The 17,284-nt window shown below is 40.0% G+C and overlaps 1 protein-coding gene across 2 annotated transcripts; it reads left to right on the forward strand.

The window, feature by feature from the left end:
• Positions 1–9,893: 9,893 nt before the first annotated feature.
• mafba (MAF bZIP transcription factor Ba) lies at positions 9,894–12,491 on the forward strand. Of its 2 annotated transcripts, XM_030769666.1 has the most exons (2): positions 9,894–10,512; positions 11,125–12,491. In XM_030769666.1, exons 1-2 carry the CDS (start codon positions 10,288–10,290, stop codon positions 11,473–11,475), a joined length of 576 nt encoding a protein of 191 aa, XP_030625526.1. In that variant the 5' UTR covers positions 9,894–10,287; the 3' UTR covers positions 11,476–12,491. The 2 variants fall into 2 exon arrangements, with proteins under 2 accessions (XP_030625526.1, XP_030625525.1); XM_030769665.1 differs by having other exon boundaries at positions 9,894–12,491.
• The last annotated feature ends 4,793 nt before the right edge of the window (positions 12,492–17,284 follow it).

Below are 17,284 nucleotides of genomic sequence, written 5' to 3' on the forward strand. Positions count from 1 at the left end.
CCGGAACTTCCACTGCAGCCACACTGTCCTCCACTCCTCTTCTTTTTCTTTTTTACTCTCCGTGATGGGATGTGTCAGGGCAGAGAACGACCGAAATGATGACACAGCAGTCACTCCTGTGGATGCTGCTGTATCAACCCCCCCCCCCCCCCCCCCCCCCCCCCCCCCCCCTCCCCCACTTCAGTGCAGTGGTTCATCCCACTTTACACTGGGCTGGGTTAATCCATGCGTATTTACTATGCAGAGTATCTCTATTAGTGCACAGAAACTACTCCTTAAGTGCAAATGATAACATTGTGTTGCTTCATCTACAACATTTATGGTTAATAATTCTCACTATCGGTAAAAAAAAAATTTGTCACAACGAAAGAACACAGAGAGGTTACACAGTAAATATGTATGTCAGTTTTAATGAATGTACATGTGTGTTATACTAACCTTATTGGAAATGGAGGGCTCTGTCCAGCTGTAACAGGATTCTGTAGAAGGGGGATAGGAATTAAAGTGCTATGGACGAAAAGAGAAAAAAAAACATGAAAAGAAAGGAGTTGAGAGAAAGGCAGACAGAGGAAAAGCCAGAGGAAACCTTACCAACAGACAATCTACTCGTGATGTGTTTGTCAAGAGCTTTTGGGCACACTTTGTAAAGTTGTATAGTGGACTGTGGAGGTAGGGGATGGTTTGAATTCTGTGTAGATGCTCTTGTGTGCATAACGCAATACAATGCAACATTTTCTGTCCAGTTTACAATGGAAATTTGAGTCACTCTATCTATACCCATTAGAGGACCTGTGACTGCTCCTCCCTCTTCTCCCCCCAACCCCTCGCCAACATCCCGAGACATTAATCAGATCCATAGAGGGAGCATGAGAATGGAGCAGCCAGGCCACTACACACCATCCATCCACCTGGAACACAGACATAAATTGCACTCCGTGTAGAGTCTCTGCCTGTATGTGTGGATGTTTGTATGTGTGTGAGTATGTTCTCTCCCTATCTATCTATCTCTCTCTTTCTCTCTTTCTAACATGTTTACTTGCTCTATCTCTCTCACACCAACTGTGTATGTGTATGCATGTGTGTGCCTGTGTGTGTGTGTCTGTGTCTTTGTGTCTGTCTGCGCACGCGTGCGTGTGTATGTGTGTGCAGATGAGCATTTGTGTTTTTATGTTTTTTTGTGTGTCTGTCTGTCGGTGTTTGCGTTTATGTGTGCGTGTGTGCGCGTGTGTGTGTCAGTCTGTGTGTGTGTGTGTGTGTGTGTGTGTGCCAGTCCATGTTTGCATTTGTATGTTTGTGTATGTGTGTGTGTGTGCAGGTGAGCATTTGCGTTTTTTTTGTGCCTCTGTGTGTGTGTGTGTGTGTGAGAGAGAGAGTGTGTGAGTGTGTGTGCGTGCGTGCATATTGTGTAATTCCTCAATGACAAAAAAGTCACGAGGCCTCTCTCTCATTCTCCGATTCCTTTTTATTAGGTCCATCAAGGCCTCAAATCAAAATTAGTCGAACTGGAGTCTGCCAGATACATGGCCTTCTACCAAAAGAGGAGGATGAAAGGAAGGAGAGAAATGGATGGTAGAGTAAGTGGCCAGTCTCTGTCTTTTTTGCGAAATTTCCTCCCGTGGAGTTCAAAGACGAGAAGGCACTTTGACTTAAGCTCTGTAGCGATGATAAAGATCAGCCAAACGCAGAAATATTAATGATAGTGGATGAAAAATGGAATATGGCCAGAGCCACAGGCCATGTTCTGCATTCATATATATCGCTGTGAAGGATCCACACAGTCTTCTCTATCTGATGGGGTTTCCTGGACTATCTTTAACCTCCTACACATCATTGCTAAACAGCCTTGTCTTGGCTGGAAGCATGAGGGAGGCAGCCAGCAGAAAGGGAAGAATATGAATCCTCACTGCTGAGGTTTTCTTTCCCCTGTTCATGGGGACAGCACAAACCCTTTTGCTACAGATCATGTTATCACCACTTACTTCATGGAAACAGTTTCAAAAGCTCTTCACAGATAAAACTGTTCAAATAGCAGAGAGTAGTGTAATGTTGTGCAAGCGTAAGTGGAAATGTAAAAAATGTCTATAGATGGGTTAAAAAAGATCTGGTACGTTCAAAAATAGAAGAATTTTCTTATGGTGAATGTGTTAACAGGTAAAGGCTCATTTATAAGCCAAAAGACCTCTGTTAACTCAAAAAGCAAGACCACTTATCAACATTGTATTTTAACGCATGGTAGCAGGCACTTTGCACTGCACTGATAGATTTTGTCAGAAGGAAAAAAAAAAGGAGAGAAGCGATGTGAAGGATGCCACATAAGGTAAGACTTTACAAAACCACAACTGACCATGGTGTTAATATGTGTTAATATGTGTTAATATGCTTGCAAAAAAAGTAAAACTAAATAAACAAATAAAAGCATCATATTTTTTAAAGGTGTACTCTTCAAAAGGGTCCTCGAACGTCCATCCAATTCCCTCTGTCCCTCTTCTCCCTTAAAACTTCCACCGGCACCCCCCCACCCCACCCCTCTCTCTCTCTCTCTCTCTCTCTCTCTCTCTCTCTCTCTCTCTCTCTCTCTCTCTCTCTCTCTCCCCCTGTTCCTGCCTACACCCTCCCCACCCTGGGTCATTTATCACAGACTGGGAGAGGAGCCCCAGGCCTGCAGAGCCCTGTCAGGTGCCGCAATCGGCCCTTTGTGCCGCCCAGCAAACAAGTGTCGGATCAGCAAAAGTCTATTAAAGGCTGGTGGGCTTTTCACAGGCAATTGGCAGCGGGTCACTGCCTCCAGAGCTCCGCTCTCCTCCACGCAACTCTGGGCCCTCTTTGTGTCGCTTGCGCAGGGTGACACAGATCCAACCAAGATTAATGATTTTTAGCAGCCATTTGCTTTTTATTCTCTCTCCTTCTCCTCTTCTCCTCTCTCTCTCTCTCTCTCTCTCTCTCACTTACACACACACACACTCACACACACACACACACACAGTTTTTTCAAACTCCTTCCCTTCCTTTCTCTTTTTCAATCCTTTCCACTCTTCTCCACCCTTTCTCTCCAGTTCTGTTTTATATATATATTTATCCCTCCTTATATGTTCTCTGTCTCATGTCACACTCCCATCCTCTTCCTGTTCCTTCTCCTCATGTGTGTGTGTCTCTCTCACACACATTTTCTTCCAAAGGAGTTTCTCTCATGATAAATTCCCATCCTGGATCCTCTCACTCATCCACCTCTTAAAGGACTGTCTACGTCCACCAGACTATTTCCTCTCGTTCCTCTTATTTAGTATAAAGACGCTATCACGGCTTGTATGATCCTCCCAAAACAGTGACAGAGATGCTCCAAACACTTTAGAGAATCTCTGTCTCTTCCATTAGACGGTGATTTTATTGTGTTTTTTTAGTGTGCCAGAGATTATGCATGTTCTGATCATTTGCATGAAATGCAATCATAAAGTTTTCTTTCTGTCCTTGGTTATTCTCTGTAATGGAAAGGGTTGACATGCAGTCTTGTTGAAAGTACAAAAAAAATTAGTATTAATAAAACCCTGACACGTTATCATCTAAATGTTTATGACATTGTTTACAATTAAATCGCTTTGTGAAAGACTATCGTAATGAACCCACCAGGCCTTTGGAAAAAGTTGTAGTTTTATTGATGATGTTGGATCTTGCAACTCAAATTACTGTTTTCCCCCCCCACTTTAATCTCTCTCCAGTGAAGCAAACAGATGATACACTGGTTCCAATAGATTAAACAGACAGGGAATGTGATATTCCCGCAGAATTTACAGAACACATGTCCATGATTAGAATAAACCATGAGGTACAGGAAAAGCCACCAGTAGTGACATTTTACTGTTATATTGCTACGAAAGCAGAGGAAATGATTTCATGTCCAGTATTAAAATAGTGTGGTTTTCATATTGAATGAATGAGGGGGTCCTAACCCAAATAACTTATGTAATGGAAGAAAAGGTCTCTCTCAAGAGGAGATTGCAATTATATATTTTCTATCATACATATTTGTTTATGACCTCATGCGTGTTACTTTACGGTTATATCAGGTAATGTTTATTCTATGTTACAGTCTGTGTAAAAACATGACACTGACCAATTTATCCGTACAAAATTAAATATTGTGTCTGATAGACTTTCACCCGTCTGTTCAAATATACTAAAAATCATTGTAAACCTCTGCTGTTGTTTTAAATTCGCTTACTGAAATATTTAAATATTTACATATTTCTTCATTTACTCAATGCTCAACTTCTACAGGGTGAACCAAAGTCTATTCAGTGTTCACCACAAGAGAATGAATGTGGTTAGGTTTTTCTTTTTCTTTCTGTTCTTTTTTTTTTTTTTGAGTAACTGTTTCTTGAGGTTTGACTTTGCATGTGAAAGTTGTGGCTTCAAAGTTTTATGAAAGTGACAAGGCAGAAGAAAAATGGAAGAGGGCAAACCACAAATAACTCCCTCTCTCCACCTAACCTCTTATTAGTTCTGCTACGAACATAGCCAGGCCGTGTTATTAAAAATTGAGCATTATCTTTTTATTTTCTCATACTGATCATCCAGCTCCAAGGATATTTGTCAGATTTTGTTTTTATTCCATGTTGTTCTATTTTATGTTTATTAGATTACTTCTGAGCCACACAAACTGGGCAATCTAGCATGGAGTGATTATATATTTAATTTGATTTTTCAGATTTCATCAGGAGAGGCCTGTGATTTATATTCACTCCTGTCTGGTTAAGGGAAGAGCGGACATGACACAAAATGAAATGGATCTGATATTTTGGTGTCTATAAGGATTAAAGAGAGAAAGAGAGAGAGAGAGAGAGAGAGAGAGAGAGAGAGAGAGAAAGAGAGAGGATGAGATTCTGACACAAGACACTCCAAATGATGCATTCTGACTATCTGACCAATATAAACGTGAGAGCAAATTGTTTTTGTATTTGTGTCACTTCTCTGAATCATTAAACCTGCAGGAAGTGTTCCATATTTTGAATCTCTGTTTCAGAGAATATAAAAACAACGTATACATTTTAGGGAGGAAAATGGTGACAGCGGTAATGAAACGTTAGTGTCCAATATTCTTCCAGTAAGAATGCTGTATACAGTGTCCAGTGATTTTCAGATTTAGTCTGTATGTGTCAAAACTAGGACAGGAATGTGTTGGAGCTGTAGAATAATTTTGACCAGCAGGGGCGCCACACTCTTCTAAATAATCGCGGGGGGGGGGGGGTCTTTTTTGTAAAGCGGCGCTATGGTTCAGAAAGCTGCGCTTTCCCAGCATAATTCCTATTCACGTTTTTATTTTCTCTCATACGTCTTCTCCTCTATTACTCTATTAGTATAAAAAAACAGTATAAATAAGTCTCTCTCTCCCTCCTTCTCTCTCTCTCTCTCTCTCTCTCTCTCTCTGTATGTGTGTTTATTAAGGCAAACTATTGCTGTCCTCGGTACAATCGATTTCTTTTTTCATATTTATGAGGTACGTTTGCACTTATCTTGCCGCCTGTCTTCGTTTTAAAGACTTCCAAGTCAATTATTGCTTTGGGGGGTTGTTGGATACTTTTAAAGCTATGCTGTTTACGCGCGCCCAATGCTTTAATAATATATGTTTTCGGCCAGTAAATCGATCACATTTGAGTAAACAAGCATGTCTGAGCTAGTCAGTAAGTATCCAGTTTTAAATTAATGGCCACCCAATGTTAAGTGACTTTTTCAAAATAGTTTTAAACCTTAGCTTCTGAAGGGTAATTTGTTTTAAGTACCATCGGTCAACAGCAGAGGACTCAACAATCACGGCACACTGACATGTAAAAACTCAGTCAGTCATAAGTCAAATGCATCTATCATCCTGTATTGATATATAAACAAATATCATCGAACCCTCATCTGCAGCTTTTATTAAAACATATGGCTCATCCCAACAAGTGAGCCCCACGAACAATATTATGCGTGGGACTAAAAATGTTTATTCAAACACCAGTAACCAGTTTTACCCCTCCAGATTTATAGTAACCTCCCCATCTTAGGTTCTACAATGGCATTTAAAATAAAACAGTAAGGAATATCGCATTAAAAATGGCGTATTCGGCACTGCACAAAAATATTTACAACACATACCTGACGCATATCAAATTGTGAGAGAACACTCCGTCAGAATATCTTATTCTAGAAACAGAACGAATTGTGACTAAGACAATATAGAAACAAAAGACATTTAGAGCCCGCAGTCTGACTTGTTAATGCGCTTTAACCTTTTACAATAACAAGTGTAGTTACATGATCTGAATAAGATTTCGGTTTTCACCGAAAAATTGCCACTGTGCACATGCAAAATGTCATCTGTCACACTGTCATTTAATCTGGTTTTTACCTCTTCTGGCATGTATATATAAGTAATTAGGCCTACACGTATGTAGGCTACTTCAGTCATTAACATCTACTGAGTTGTCCTATAATAAACCGGATTTGGTTCTTTACCTATTAATATTACTCCACCCCAATACATAAACTATTCGTATAGGATTCGGCTTATAGGACACTCTCTCTCTCTCTCTCTCTCTCTCTCTCTCTCTCTCTCTCTCTTCAACACACATACACATACGTGTGAGCGGGCGCACAAAAGTACGCCACTTTCTCTCTTCTAGGAATTTGATGAATGATCTGTTGAAATTATTCATGTTAATCATTACGCCTCAAAAAACGGCAGCAGGAATACCAGCGAACCCGTCACCTGTGCCTTTTAGACAGTGCAGACCATCTTTGTGAAAATCTAATGAAGTCACGAAACGCTGTCTAGATAGAGTAATAATCTCTCTCATGATCACTCGATACCATGCATCACTAAATGACATCCAAAATGAACTACCAACATCGCTCGCCACGCCATCCTTACCTAGCGCCGCAGCTGAATTTAGTCCTTAAGTCTCTGCTAGTGTATTAAAATAGTATCCGCCTGAAAAATGCAGGCGTACAGCCGGCGTACACATCTCTTTCGCTGTGTAAGAGAGCAGGCCCGGGTCAATCCATGAACCGATGAGAACGGTGCAATTTGTTTTTAAGGAGCACGCACCTCCGACATGGGGTTCAGCTCTTTGCCAACTGACAAATGCACCATATCTGTGGCGATTTTATTTCTGTTATTCATTCCTAAAATTCGTAGGATGTGAATCTCATTAGTCAAAATAAGCATGCATCAACACTTTTTTTGCTGTCCATAAGCACACAGATCACTTAATAGATCATTAACCACCAATATGCTGCTGACATGGAGTTTTTTTAACATCTCCTCTCCATTACAAGCTGCTAGGCCTATTGCAGAAGGAATAGAATCCTTCGGCAGGTCTGAGTATATTAGCACGCATTACTGCATGTTAATGGCAGAGCCGCCGGCTCGGCCTCTGAACACACACGGTCTTTGGTGGGGGCACCGGTACATTTAACGTGTTGAAGTCGCATCAAAGAGCAACAGACTTTAGGCGATGAACACGTGCGTCGCTTGATATAGCCTAATATCTTTCAGGAAAGTTATTTCTTAAATTTCTTTAGCTTCACTTTTTCAGGCAATATGACCAACAAACATAATGATACAACAATTTTATTTTAAAATGTCTTCCACTTCATCGACCAGATATTACAGGTTGCTGGAGGAACGACTTTAGAAGGTAATATTACATTTAGTTAAAACAAATAATAATAATAAAAATAATAATAATAATAATAATAATGATAATAATGATAATAATAATAACAATACTAAGAACAAGCCTGTTATTATTTCCTTGTCCCTTTTATTATATAAACATTCTCATGAAAGCATTTGAAATCGTAATGTTTTAGTGGATATATTACCAACCTAGATAACATATGCAATGGAACGAAAGATTAAAAATGACTTTATGGATCTTTAAATAAATGCCAAACAACTCATATCAAAATAAATAAATAAATAAATGAACATAACTCAAAATAGTTTCGGAATTCATCTTTTTCTTATATTTCGAAATCGCACAGTAATTTTCTCCAATTGCTCAACTTTTCCACATAGTTGATGGCTTCTACCTATCCAGAATCAATTAGTTAAATTACCAAATCAAACATGTAGCAATTGTGCAAGAAACTGATAACACTTTGAGTATCTTGGAGCACATACTAAATTTGAAAAAATAATAAGAATCCGTCGTTCAAATTATATAACACAATATCAAATAAAGACACCAACGTCGGTTTTATACATGCTCTTGATCGCTAGACCATCCATTCAAAGCATCAGCGTTTCAATAACCCGAATAATCAATAGAACTCTGCACAGACCCGTAGTCATTCGTTTATACGGTGAAGAAGCAGATTAATTATCGAATCAATATCTTAAACTAATTCAATTACCGGCCATTGATGCACATTGTTTCCGGAGAACTCGTAATGCTCTCATCCGAAAAATACACTTTTTATACGGCAGCTGATGGAATAAACTTTAGCGTCTGTTTGTTTGAGTGAAATGTTTGTTCATTTGAATGTCAGTTTCTAATTTATTTTACGGTAAACTTCGTTGAAACATCGACTGCATCAGAAATTTTAATGAATTTGCTATCAGTGCATGTTGTACAGTCAACAGACACGACGAATTTTGGTAAAGCAGTTTTTATTCGCAGACAATGTTTTAACTAAAGCCTCGAACAACATTTCTATAAAGTGACCGTGTGGTTCAGGTACTGTCCACATGGGGGCGGCGTTTGGTGTGTTTTCTTAGGAATAATTTAACTGTACCACTACCTCCCTGGTTGCCTCTCTTCCTTTTGGCCAAAACTGGCTTTTTGTTTTCCCAGACAGATCACTGGGCAAAAATAGGAGGATACAGCGGTCCAACTTTTCTTTGTGTATTTCATATTGACAGTTTTTAGATCTGCATTTGGGGAGATTCTTCACTGGCCCAGAATTATGTTATTGTAATATAGAGACTGGGATCTCTCTAACCAGCGGTTGAAGGGTAAAGACACTATCTATAAACGAGTAATATATTGCCTACTAGAACTGCATTCAACATTCACTAATGTGTATTCAACTACAGTATATGAGACGATTTAAAAGTTATCCCTGAAGATTACTTTTAAGAGCTATCGCAACTTTTTGTCGTTGGAAGTCGGTAGTTAAAGAGACTATTCATGCAGTAACTTAAATGTAGCCTAATGCAAGAGGCCATTTTCTCATTTGTTACTGGTGGATCTTAAATACTCAAAACTTTGTAAATGAATGGTACGTGCTGATTTAATGAGTCAAAGGCTACGTCTGAAATTTTAATGCCCGTTGCCTGGTTTTCACAGATTTATTTTAAGTTCTAGATTTTAAACTTTTAGGCTAAACACTGCTATCTATTTGTTTAGTTTGCCACACTGATAACGTACCGCTGAAAGGCTGTTTGATTGTGACATTTTAAATATTAGGCTACACTCCAACTTCCAAAGAGCTTATCGCAACTCGCATGAATTCTCCTCTGATGGCCAGAGATGAGTATAATCTACAAATTTAACAACTTTACAATTTACGACGGTTATTTCCTATTAATTTATTGTGAGGTACAATTTCAGGCTAAGATGAAAAGCTGTTGGTTTACGTTGATGCGCCAGTGAACTAGGACAGCGGGAGTGAAGGTATTCTCAACCGCCCTTTCTCACCCTCCTTTCTCGAGCTGTCAAAGCTCCCTTCCTCCCTCCTTACCCATCCAAGAGTATTATGCTAATTAGCTGGTCCGCTTTGCTCCCATTGGATCCTACCATGTATCGGGACAGCCCTCCAGTGACATCAGCGCAAGCTACAACAATAAAGAGCAGGCTGTGCACTCAACACAGTCTACACTGAATACTCAGGAGTGAGTGAGCTAGGGAAGCGAGCCGAAATCTCTGCGGTGCAGAGCTGGACAGCTGCTCTCCAAGCGAAAAATCAGACGTCTTGTTTCTCCGCAACCCCCCTTCTCTGCATTCTTGGCTTACGGACATACATTATAGAGTTGCTGTAAGTGGGACGGGAGCCCTTTAACGGCACTCGCTATTTTTTTTTATTTATATTTTGAGTTCAGTACGGGCGAAAGGACTCGAATTCCTACTTTTGCACTGAGATTTATCTCTTGCTACCTCTGTTTCTTGTGTTTTTTTTTAGCAGACTGAGTAGATTGCATCGGTGTGTATTACGTGTATGATGCAAATTCCGATGTCTTGCTGTCCATTAGGCAGAAAGTTTTTTTCTCCCTTTTCCAAGCTGTTTTAAACCATCGAGCGGCACTGTATGCTACAACATTCGAGTGTGTCGCGTTGGAGGACTCACAGAAACTATTGCATGAGAAAGGAAAGGGAGGAAAAGCAAAAGTCGATTTTTGCGACGCTGGCAAACACTCTCGCCTATTTGCAAAACAGAGACACAATGAGTGCTGATCTTACCATGGGTCCAGAACTGCCAACCAGTCCACTGGCATTGGAATACGTCAATGACTTTGATTTGATGAAGTTCGACGTGAAGAAAGAGGCCTTGGCAGGACTCGACCGCTCCAACATACGGCAGTGCAATCGACTTCAGCCACAGGGGTCTGTGTCTTCAACTCCGATCAGCACCCCTTGTAGCTCAGTACCTTCTTCGCCAAGCTTCAGTCCCACGGAACAGAAGAATCATTTGGAGGAGCTCTACTGGATGCCCAGCGGTGGCTATACGCAACAGATAGACCCACAGACACTCAGCCTGACCCCAGAGGACGCTGTGGAAGCTCTGATCGGTGCCACGGCCCATGGGCATCCACCTCCTCCCCATGTCCAGCAGCAACTTCAACAAGGAGGCTTTGAGGGCTACAGAGCAGCGCATCATCACCACAGCCACGGCCACGCTCAACAACACCACCACCAGTACGGTGGGATTCCCCACCATCCTGACGACCTGCCAGGTCACCCGGGAGCACACAGTCACGTACACAGTCAGCATCATCATCATCACAGCCAGGATCCTGACAGTCCGTCTCCTACCTCGCCTGGGTCCCATCAGCAGCTTCATCACCGTCACCACCACCATCATCATCCGCATGCCCACGCAGGCCAACAAGGTCACCATGGCGGAGGGGCCGGTTTGAACGTGGAGGACCGCTTTTCTGACGAACAGCTGGTGTCCATGTCCGTACGAGAGCTCAACCGACACCTGCGAGGCTTCTCCAAGGACGAGGTTATCCGTCTGAAGCAGAAACGTCGGACCCTCAAGAATCGCGGCTACGCTCAGTCTTGCCGTTTCAAGCGGGTTCAGCAGAAGCACGTTCTGGAGAACGAGAAGAATCAGCTCATCAATCAGGTGGAGCAGCTAAAGCAAGAGATCAACCGGCTGGCCCGTGAGAGAGACGCATACAAACTGAAGTGCGAGAAACTAACTGGCGCGAACGGGTTCTGTGAGGCTGGGTCCACGAGTGACAACCCGTCTTCGCCAGAGTTCTTCATGTGAGTCTCTCTAATGCCTGACAACTGATGCTGAAGAAATATGATAGTAACCAACATTACTGATTATGATTATACTAATAACAACATCTGTATTCATATTAGAAAAAATAATCCACAAAATAATAATCACATATGTAATCATCTCCATCACTTGGCAACTGAAATACAAAGACAAGTTAGAGTGTTTATCAGAAGTGCAGCATCTTTGTAGATTAGTTGCTTGTAGAGAACAGACTTTTTTGTTTTGTCGAAAAGAAAAAAAAAAACATCTGATCATATTTCTGAACTTTCTTCGTATCCAGTAACAATTTCATCTCATAAGAATATTGGATAACGTCGGACGAGTATTCTTACAGTGATTTTGTTCTTTGTTGGTCTGGGGGGAAAAAAAATCTTATGACACAATGTTTGTGCTAAGAGGAGTGTACTTTGGACCTGCATTCTTCCCTTGGCCCAAAAAGTGAGAGATAATTGAAAACAACAGAATATGCAAAACTTTTACTTCTCTCTTGTTACCCGCCTGCAACCTAGAACATCGAAAGGGGGCCATTTATGCAACATCTCATTGGTTTAATGCCTGCTTGGTTATATATAAATATATATTAAAACAAAAAAATCTGCATTAAAATATTAATCCTGCATGCTGGACATGTATGGTAATAACTTCTATTTTGTACTTTCTTTTTTTTCTTGTGTATCTTAAATAGCATGTTGTTGATCCGAACTTCTCCATAGCTGTTTTCTGGGCTTTAGAATTGACACGGTGATCATATCAAGATGACTGCCTGTGCAGTCACATGTTGTTTGGGTTTATTTGGGCTTGTAAATACGTGCAACAGCAAACTACAAACCAACATTGAGGGGATGGATTTTAACTTTTTAAATTGTTTTGTCGAGTATTGATTTCCAGAAATTGGCGTTTTGCAGTTGCATTTAAAGTCAACCAACTTTGTATATTAAGTGCACTTTTTGGATAATGATTTTGGTATTGGCAGTTTTCATTTTGAGTTTTTTGCAGACCACCTTTAAAGGAAGACACAATATATATATATATATATATATATATATATATATATATATATATATATATATATAAGAGTTTAATACGATAATTGTGACCCGTTAGAAAACATGCAGGTCACTGATGTTACAATACGTTTTAATCTGGAGTTCGAAACGAAAAAAAAAGTAATTTGTAACTTTATTTGCAAATTAGTAACGCAACTGAAAATCAAATTTTTGCCATGTAGGTAACTTTTACCCAACCTGTTCGGCAATAAGATATACGTTGAGAAGAAAGTAGCTTCTCGAACTGTGAAGTATTTCATTTTAGTTTGGGCTCATAGACCTCGAGTCAGACGAGGTGCTTGTGACAAGAAATATCGTTGTCATGTATTGCATAATACAGATCTATTATATAACAGCAAAATTTCGTATCATTTTACAGAGAGACTAATGGGGTTTTAAAAAATGGACATACTTTTTCCTCTCCCCTCTTCATTTTCTTTTTTTTTTTTTTACTAACAATATTCTGTCAGTTTTCAAAACTGTCAGTATCTCTCAGTTTTACTAACCACCGTTTAAAAGTGTCAACCTATATCAAAGCAATTTCAATCACGCTTAAAATCACATCAAAATCAGGGGTTTCCTGTGCAAATACCTAATATTTAGACTGCGCATGCGTTAAACTAGAACGTTTTCAATGATAGATGATGTTAAATGTTTTCCTATATTTTTTTCTGCCGGTCAGTAAAAATAAAGGATTCAGGTTTTGCAAAATCTCAAAATGAAAATGATGTATGTCACATGTTATTGTTATGTTTTGTTTGTTTTATTATTATTTTGAGATTCTGGTTCTGCTGGCCAGATGCAGTTAAGTTTTTATTTTAATGATTAAATTAACAAGCTGTCAGATCATATTGAATAAGCATGGTGCTTGCGTTAAAGAATTATTGTTAAAAAGTCATGCATTTAACAATCTTTGGTTTGTTACTGATTCAACTGTGTTGAAATCAAATTTAAACTGCAGCAGCGGGTTCTTGTTTTGTTTTTTAATTTCATGTGTTATGCGAGGGGATCAATTTTCAATCCTGTTTATATAAATGAGAAAAAAAGTTAAATTTGGACTGTTGTAGTTCCATTCAGGCTGGTTTCTGTTTCGTCTTATTTTTTGTTGTTTTTGGAAGAAATGGTTTCCTATTTTGCTTATTAAAGTCATTGAAATGACATTCCTTTGGCGGCTACTCATTTTTGCGTCCTTTCATGTGCTTCATTAAGTTATTTAGCAAATGCTAAAGTGGCTCCTACACACCACAACGCAACACATCTCATGTGAACAAACCCACTTAAGCATTTACCGCTTTCCGCATTTATGCACGGGAAATCACACTTTTAAGTAACTTAAACGTTAACTACGTCATGAAAATACATCAATAGGAATAGTAATTTCAAACAAGTCTTAACAGAACTTGTTTTTGAGTAATTCAAGACCTGCAGTGAATTTTCCCATTTCAACCATAATTGCTGCGATAGAGCGGCGTTTGATGTAACACAATGTAAACCATTCTGTGTTTATAGCGCGGAGGTGTAAGGTTTATGAGTATATTCATTCAGATAAACTTTAAGATTGTGGTTCTCCTAAATTTACGCACTCTCACATAGCCTAATCGTTCTTACTTATGTGGGCCTGAAAGAGCTTCAGAATTATTTAATTTCTTCAGACTATGCAGTTGAGCGAAAGGCAATATATTTCATCTGTTAAGGAGCGTATGGGCTCAAAGCGGGCCTTTGCGTTTTGTCTCGACCTGCAAGGACTGCCGTTCCTTGCGTGCTGACTTTTGCAGAAATTCAGCTTGCACGTGCGCACGGTAAAAGGAGATCTTTGACCTTGCAACAGCGCGCGCGCCAGACTGCGAGAAGAGGGCAATTAACCCTTTAATTGCCGAATCATCTCGCTGTTAAAATTCGCAGCTAAAATCACAGCACCTTTTATCCTTTTACATTCGTGTATTTTGTAATCCAGTATTTTGTCTGGTCTGCAAATCGGCTCATCACTTTGTCCCAGGGAGAAATATCAAGAGTAGCGGGATGGACCCGTCTTGAGGCGCGTGTACTGTGGCCTGTGGCAATGTGGTGGGAAAACGCCGCACGTGTATGTGTGTATGTACGTGTGTGAATGTGCATGCTGAACAGGTAAACCTCGTACCCTCCTTTCATTGATTACTGAGACTAAAGAGAAATGATGTGTCCTAATGCTCTCCGAATAACAAGGTAACGCTTCATGTGAAGTACAGTTATTAGCATGGTACCACAACAATCTCCGCTCATCTTAGTCACCCACATGAATGACGAAGGGATAGTTGAGTTCTTTCGTGGAAAAATTAAATGAAATATACATTATTTCCCAAAGAGGAAGGACGACATGATTCTCGAGGCGAGTCCCTGTTTTATAATATCAATGCTAAGCGTTCAGGAACAGCTCTTTCATGGATGTTTTGTCTTTGCTGTTCGTTGCTCTCAGGCAGGACTGTCCTGTTTGCGCTGATAGAGGAATAAGTCTCTCCTGTCTCTCACTCCTGGCTGAAACTCAGAGAAGGACAGGGGAGAGTAAGCTTTGGTTTCCTGACGGTTTTCAGTTTCTGGTGTCAGAACATTATCTGCCCTGTGTCTGCACATTCTCAAGGACAAAACGGCAGTGTGGTGGGCAAGTGAATCGCGGCCTACCGAATGCAGTCCAGGTTTACATTCTCTCCTTATCCTAGAAGTCACTTCTCTAGGCGTCGGGCCTTCGTCAGTTACTCCCCATAAGGTGAGTCGATAGAACCCAAACAATACTAAAACTAACACTTTTAAATTTTAAATAATAATAATAATAATAATAATAGTACATTGCTGTATGTAGAGTGTGTTATAGTTTGTGACGGCATGTCATGATGGATTAAGCCAAACAGTCCATTTTAGGCCAAAACGCCTGCATCTCCCTGCAAAAAGAAGGGAAAAAGAGAGAAAAATAACTTAAAAAAAACCCCAAAACAAATTAAGAAATTAGTTATTCACTTTGTCATTTCTGTTTAGAAGAGCCATACTGCTCTTTTCTTTCTGAGTGTTTTTTCTTTACAGACTTTTGTGAAATTTGTACATGTGCTGTTTATGAGTGGGGCTGGACAACTGGTTTGAAAATGTATGTTTAAGATCCATGCAAATCTGAGGTCTCAGAAAAAACTTGGATCATATATTCCCAGCACGTTATTGCCTGGACTGAATTTTCCTTAAAAGCTCATGTACGGTCTCTCCTTTCCACCCGTGTGTCTGACGAAGACAAAAATGGGACAAGTTGTCGGCACAGTTACATCATCATTTACAAGCACTGGACACATGGAACTGCAGCAAAAAAAAAAAGTATTAGCAGGTGATAAGAGGAAAGTTTATTATTACTATTATTATTATTATTATTATTATTACTGTTAAAAGTAGCAAAATTGCGTCACCGTAAATTCTGCTTGGATCTGTAATGTTTTTAATTGTTATGAAATGTGAATGTCAATAAGAAAAATATCCATCATGCCCACTGTCACTGGTTTAATCAGGCTTCACATTGCTATTGATTATGAATATAGATATCCTTGTTATATTCTAGTTAAAAACTGTGTTACTAAATATGCACACCCTAAGGAATCTCTCAATACCTTGTTGCCACACACAGACATGTACACACACAAACACTCACACACACATGCACACACACAAATACTCACACATACATGCACGCACACAAACACTCACACGCATATGCACACACACATGCACGGTCTTGTCCAGATATATAACGATTTTGTGGCATATTGTGCACACAGAGTTGGACTAGTCAGTATAAAGCACTGCACAGAGACAGAGAGATGGCGAAGACAGACAGAGGGAGGGAGAAAAAGAGAGATGGAGAGAGGGAGAGGCTGCCTGACAGAGAGAGAGAGAAAGAACGAGAGAGAGAGAGACAGACAGAGAAGCCGTCCATTCTCCGGAAGAGTGAAGGACACAGTGACCAGTCGTGCTATAATGATTTTAGGCTCCGATCACACGTTCATGGCCCTGCTGAGATCCTATCTGCATTCACATTGGCCTGCCAGCTTCCATCACACACACACATATATACACACACACACACACATGCACGAGCACACGCGCATACACACACATGCGCACACACGCGCACGCACGTATATATGTACGCACACACACACACGCATGCACACATGCATTTATTCTTCACTGGACACTTCCCTTTTTTAGTTTTACTAAAATAATATGTACAATGTCTTTTATCCCCTTGTACAGTGGTTATGATGAAGTAATAGAAATTAGACTTGCAGAATTTTACACCAAAGTGAGCTCACCTCAGACACAGTCATGTTATTTTGATATACTTCATTCAGAGCTCCCTGACTGAAGCTGCCATAAAAAGTCTGCTTTATTTTAGCATTTTAGGAACAAATAACATCATAAATCATTTTTGTTCAGTCTTGTTTAGTAATTTGATATCATACATATTAATATTTATGTTTTCTGTTTGTGAAACTCAAAGGCTCTGGTGATATTTAGGGAGGTTTGTTCAGTTGTCATTTTTGCAGACTGTTTTGCAGGAGTGTCACTAAAAATAACCATGACTGTGGGTATAAGAGGTAAAAAGGTGAGGTCATGGACTGAACACTGGTTGATGCTTGCATGCGTGTGGGGGCATGTGCATCTGTGTATGCACGCCTGTATGTGTGTGTGTGTGTTTGTGTGATGTGTTTGCACACATGCATGTGTGTGCATAT

This window comes from Chanos chanos, chromosome 3, assembly GCF_902362185.1.
Source record: "Chanos chanos chromosome 3, fChaCha1.1, whole genome shotgun sequence".
NCBI lineage: Eukaryota > Metazoa > Chordata > Actinopteri > Gonorynchiformes > Chanidae > Chanos > Chanos chanos.

Coding starts and splice junctions, on each gene's coding strand:
- mafba (XM_030769665.1), top strand. CDS start 10,288: ATGCTACAACATTCGAGTGTGTCGCGTTGGAGGACTCACAGAAACTAT.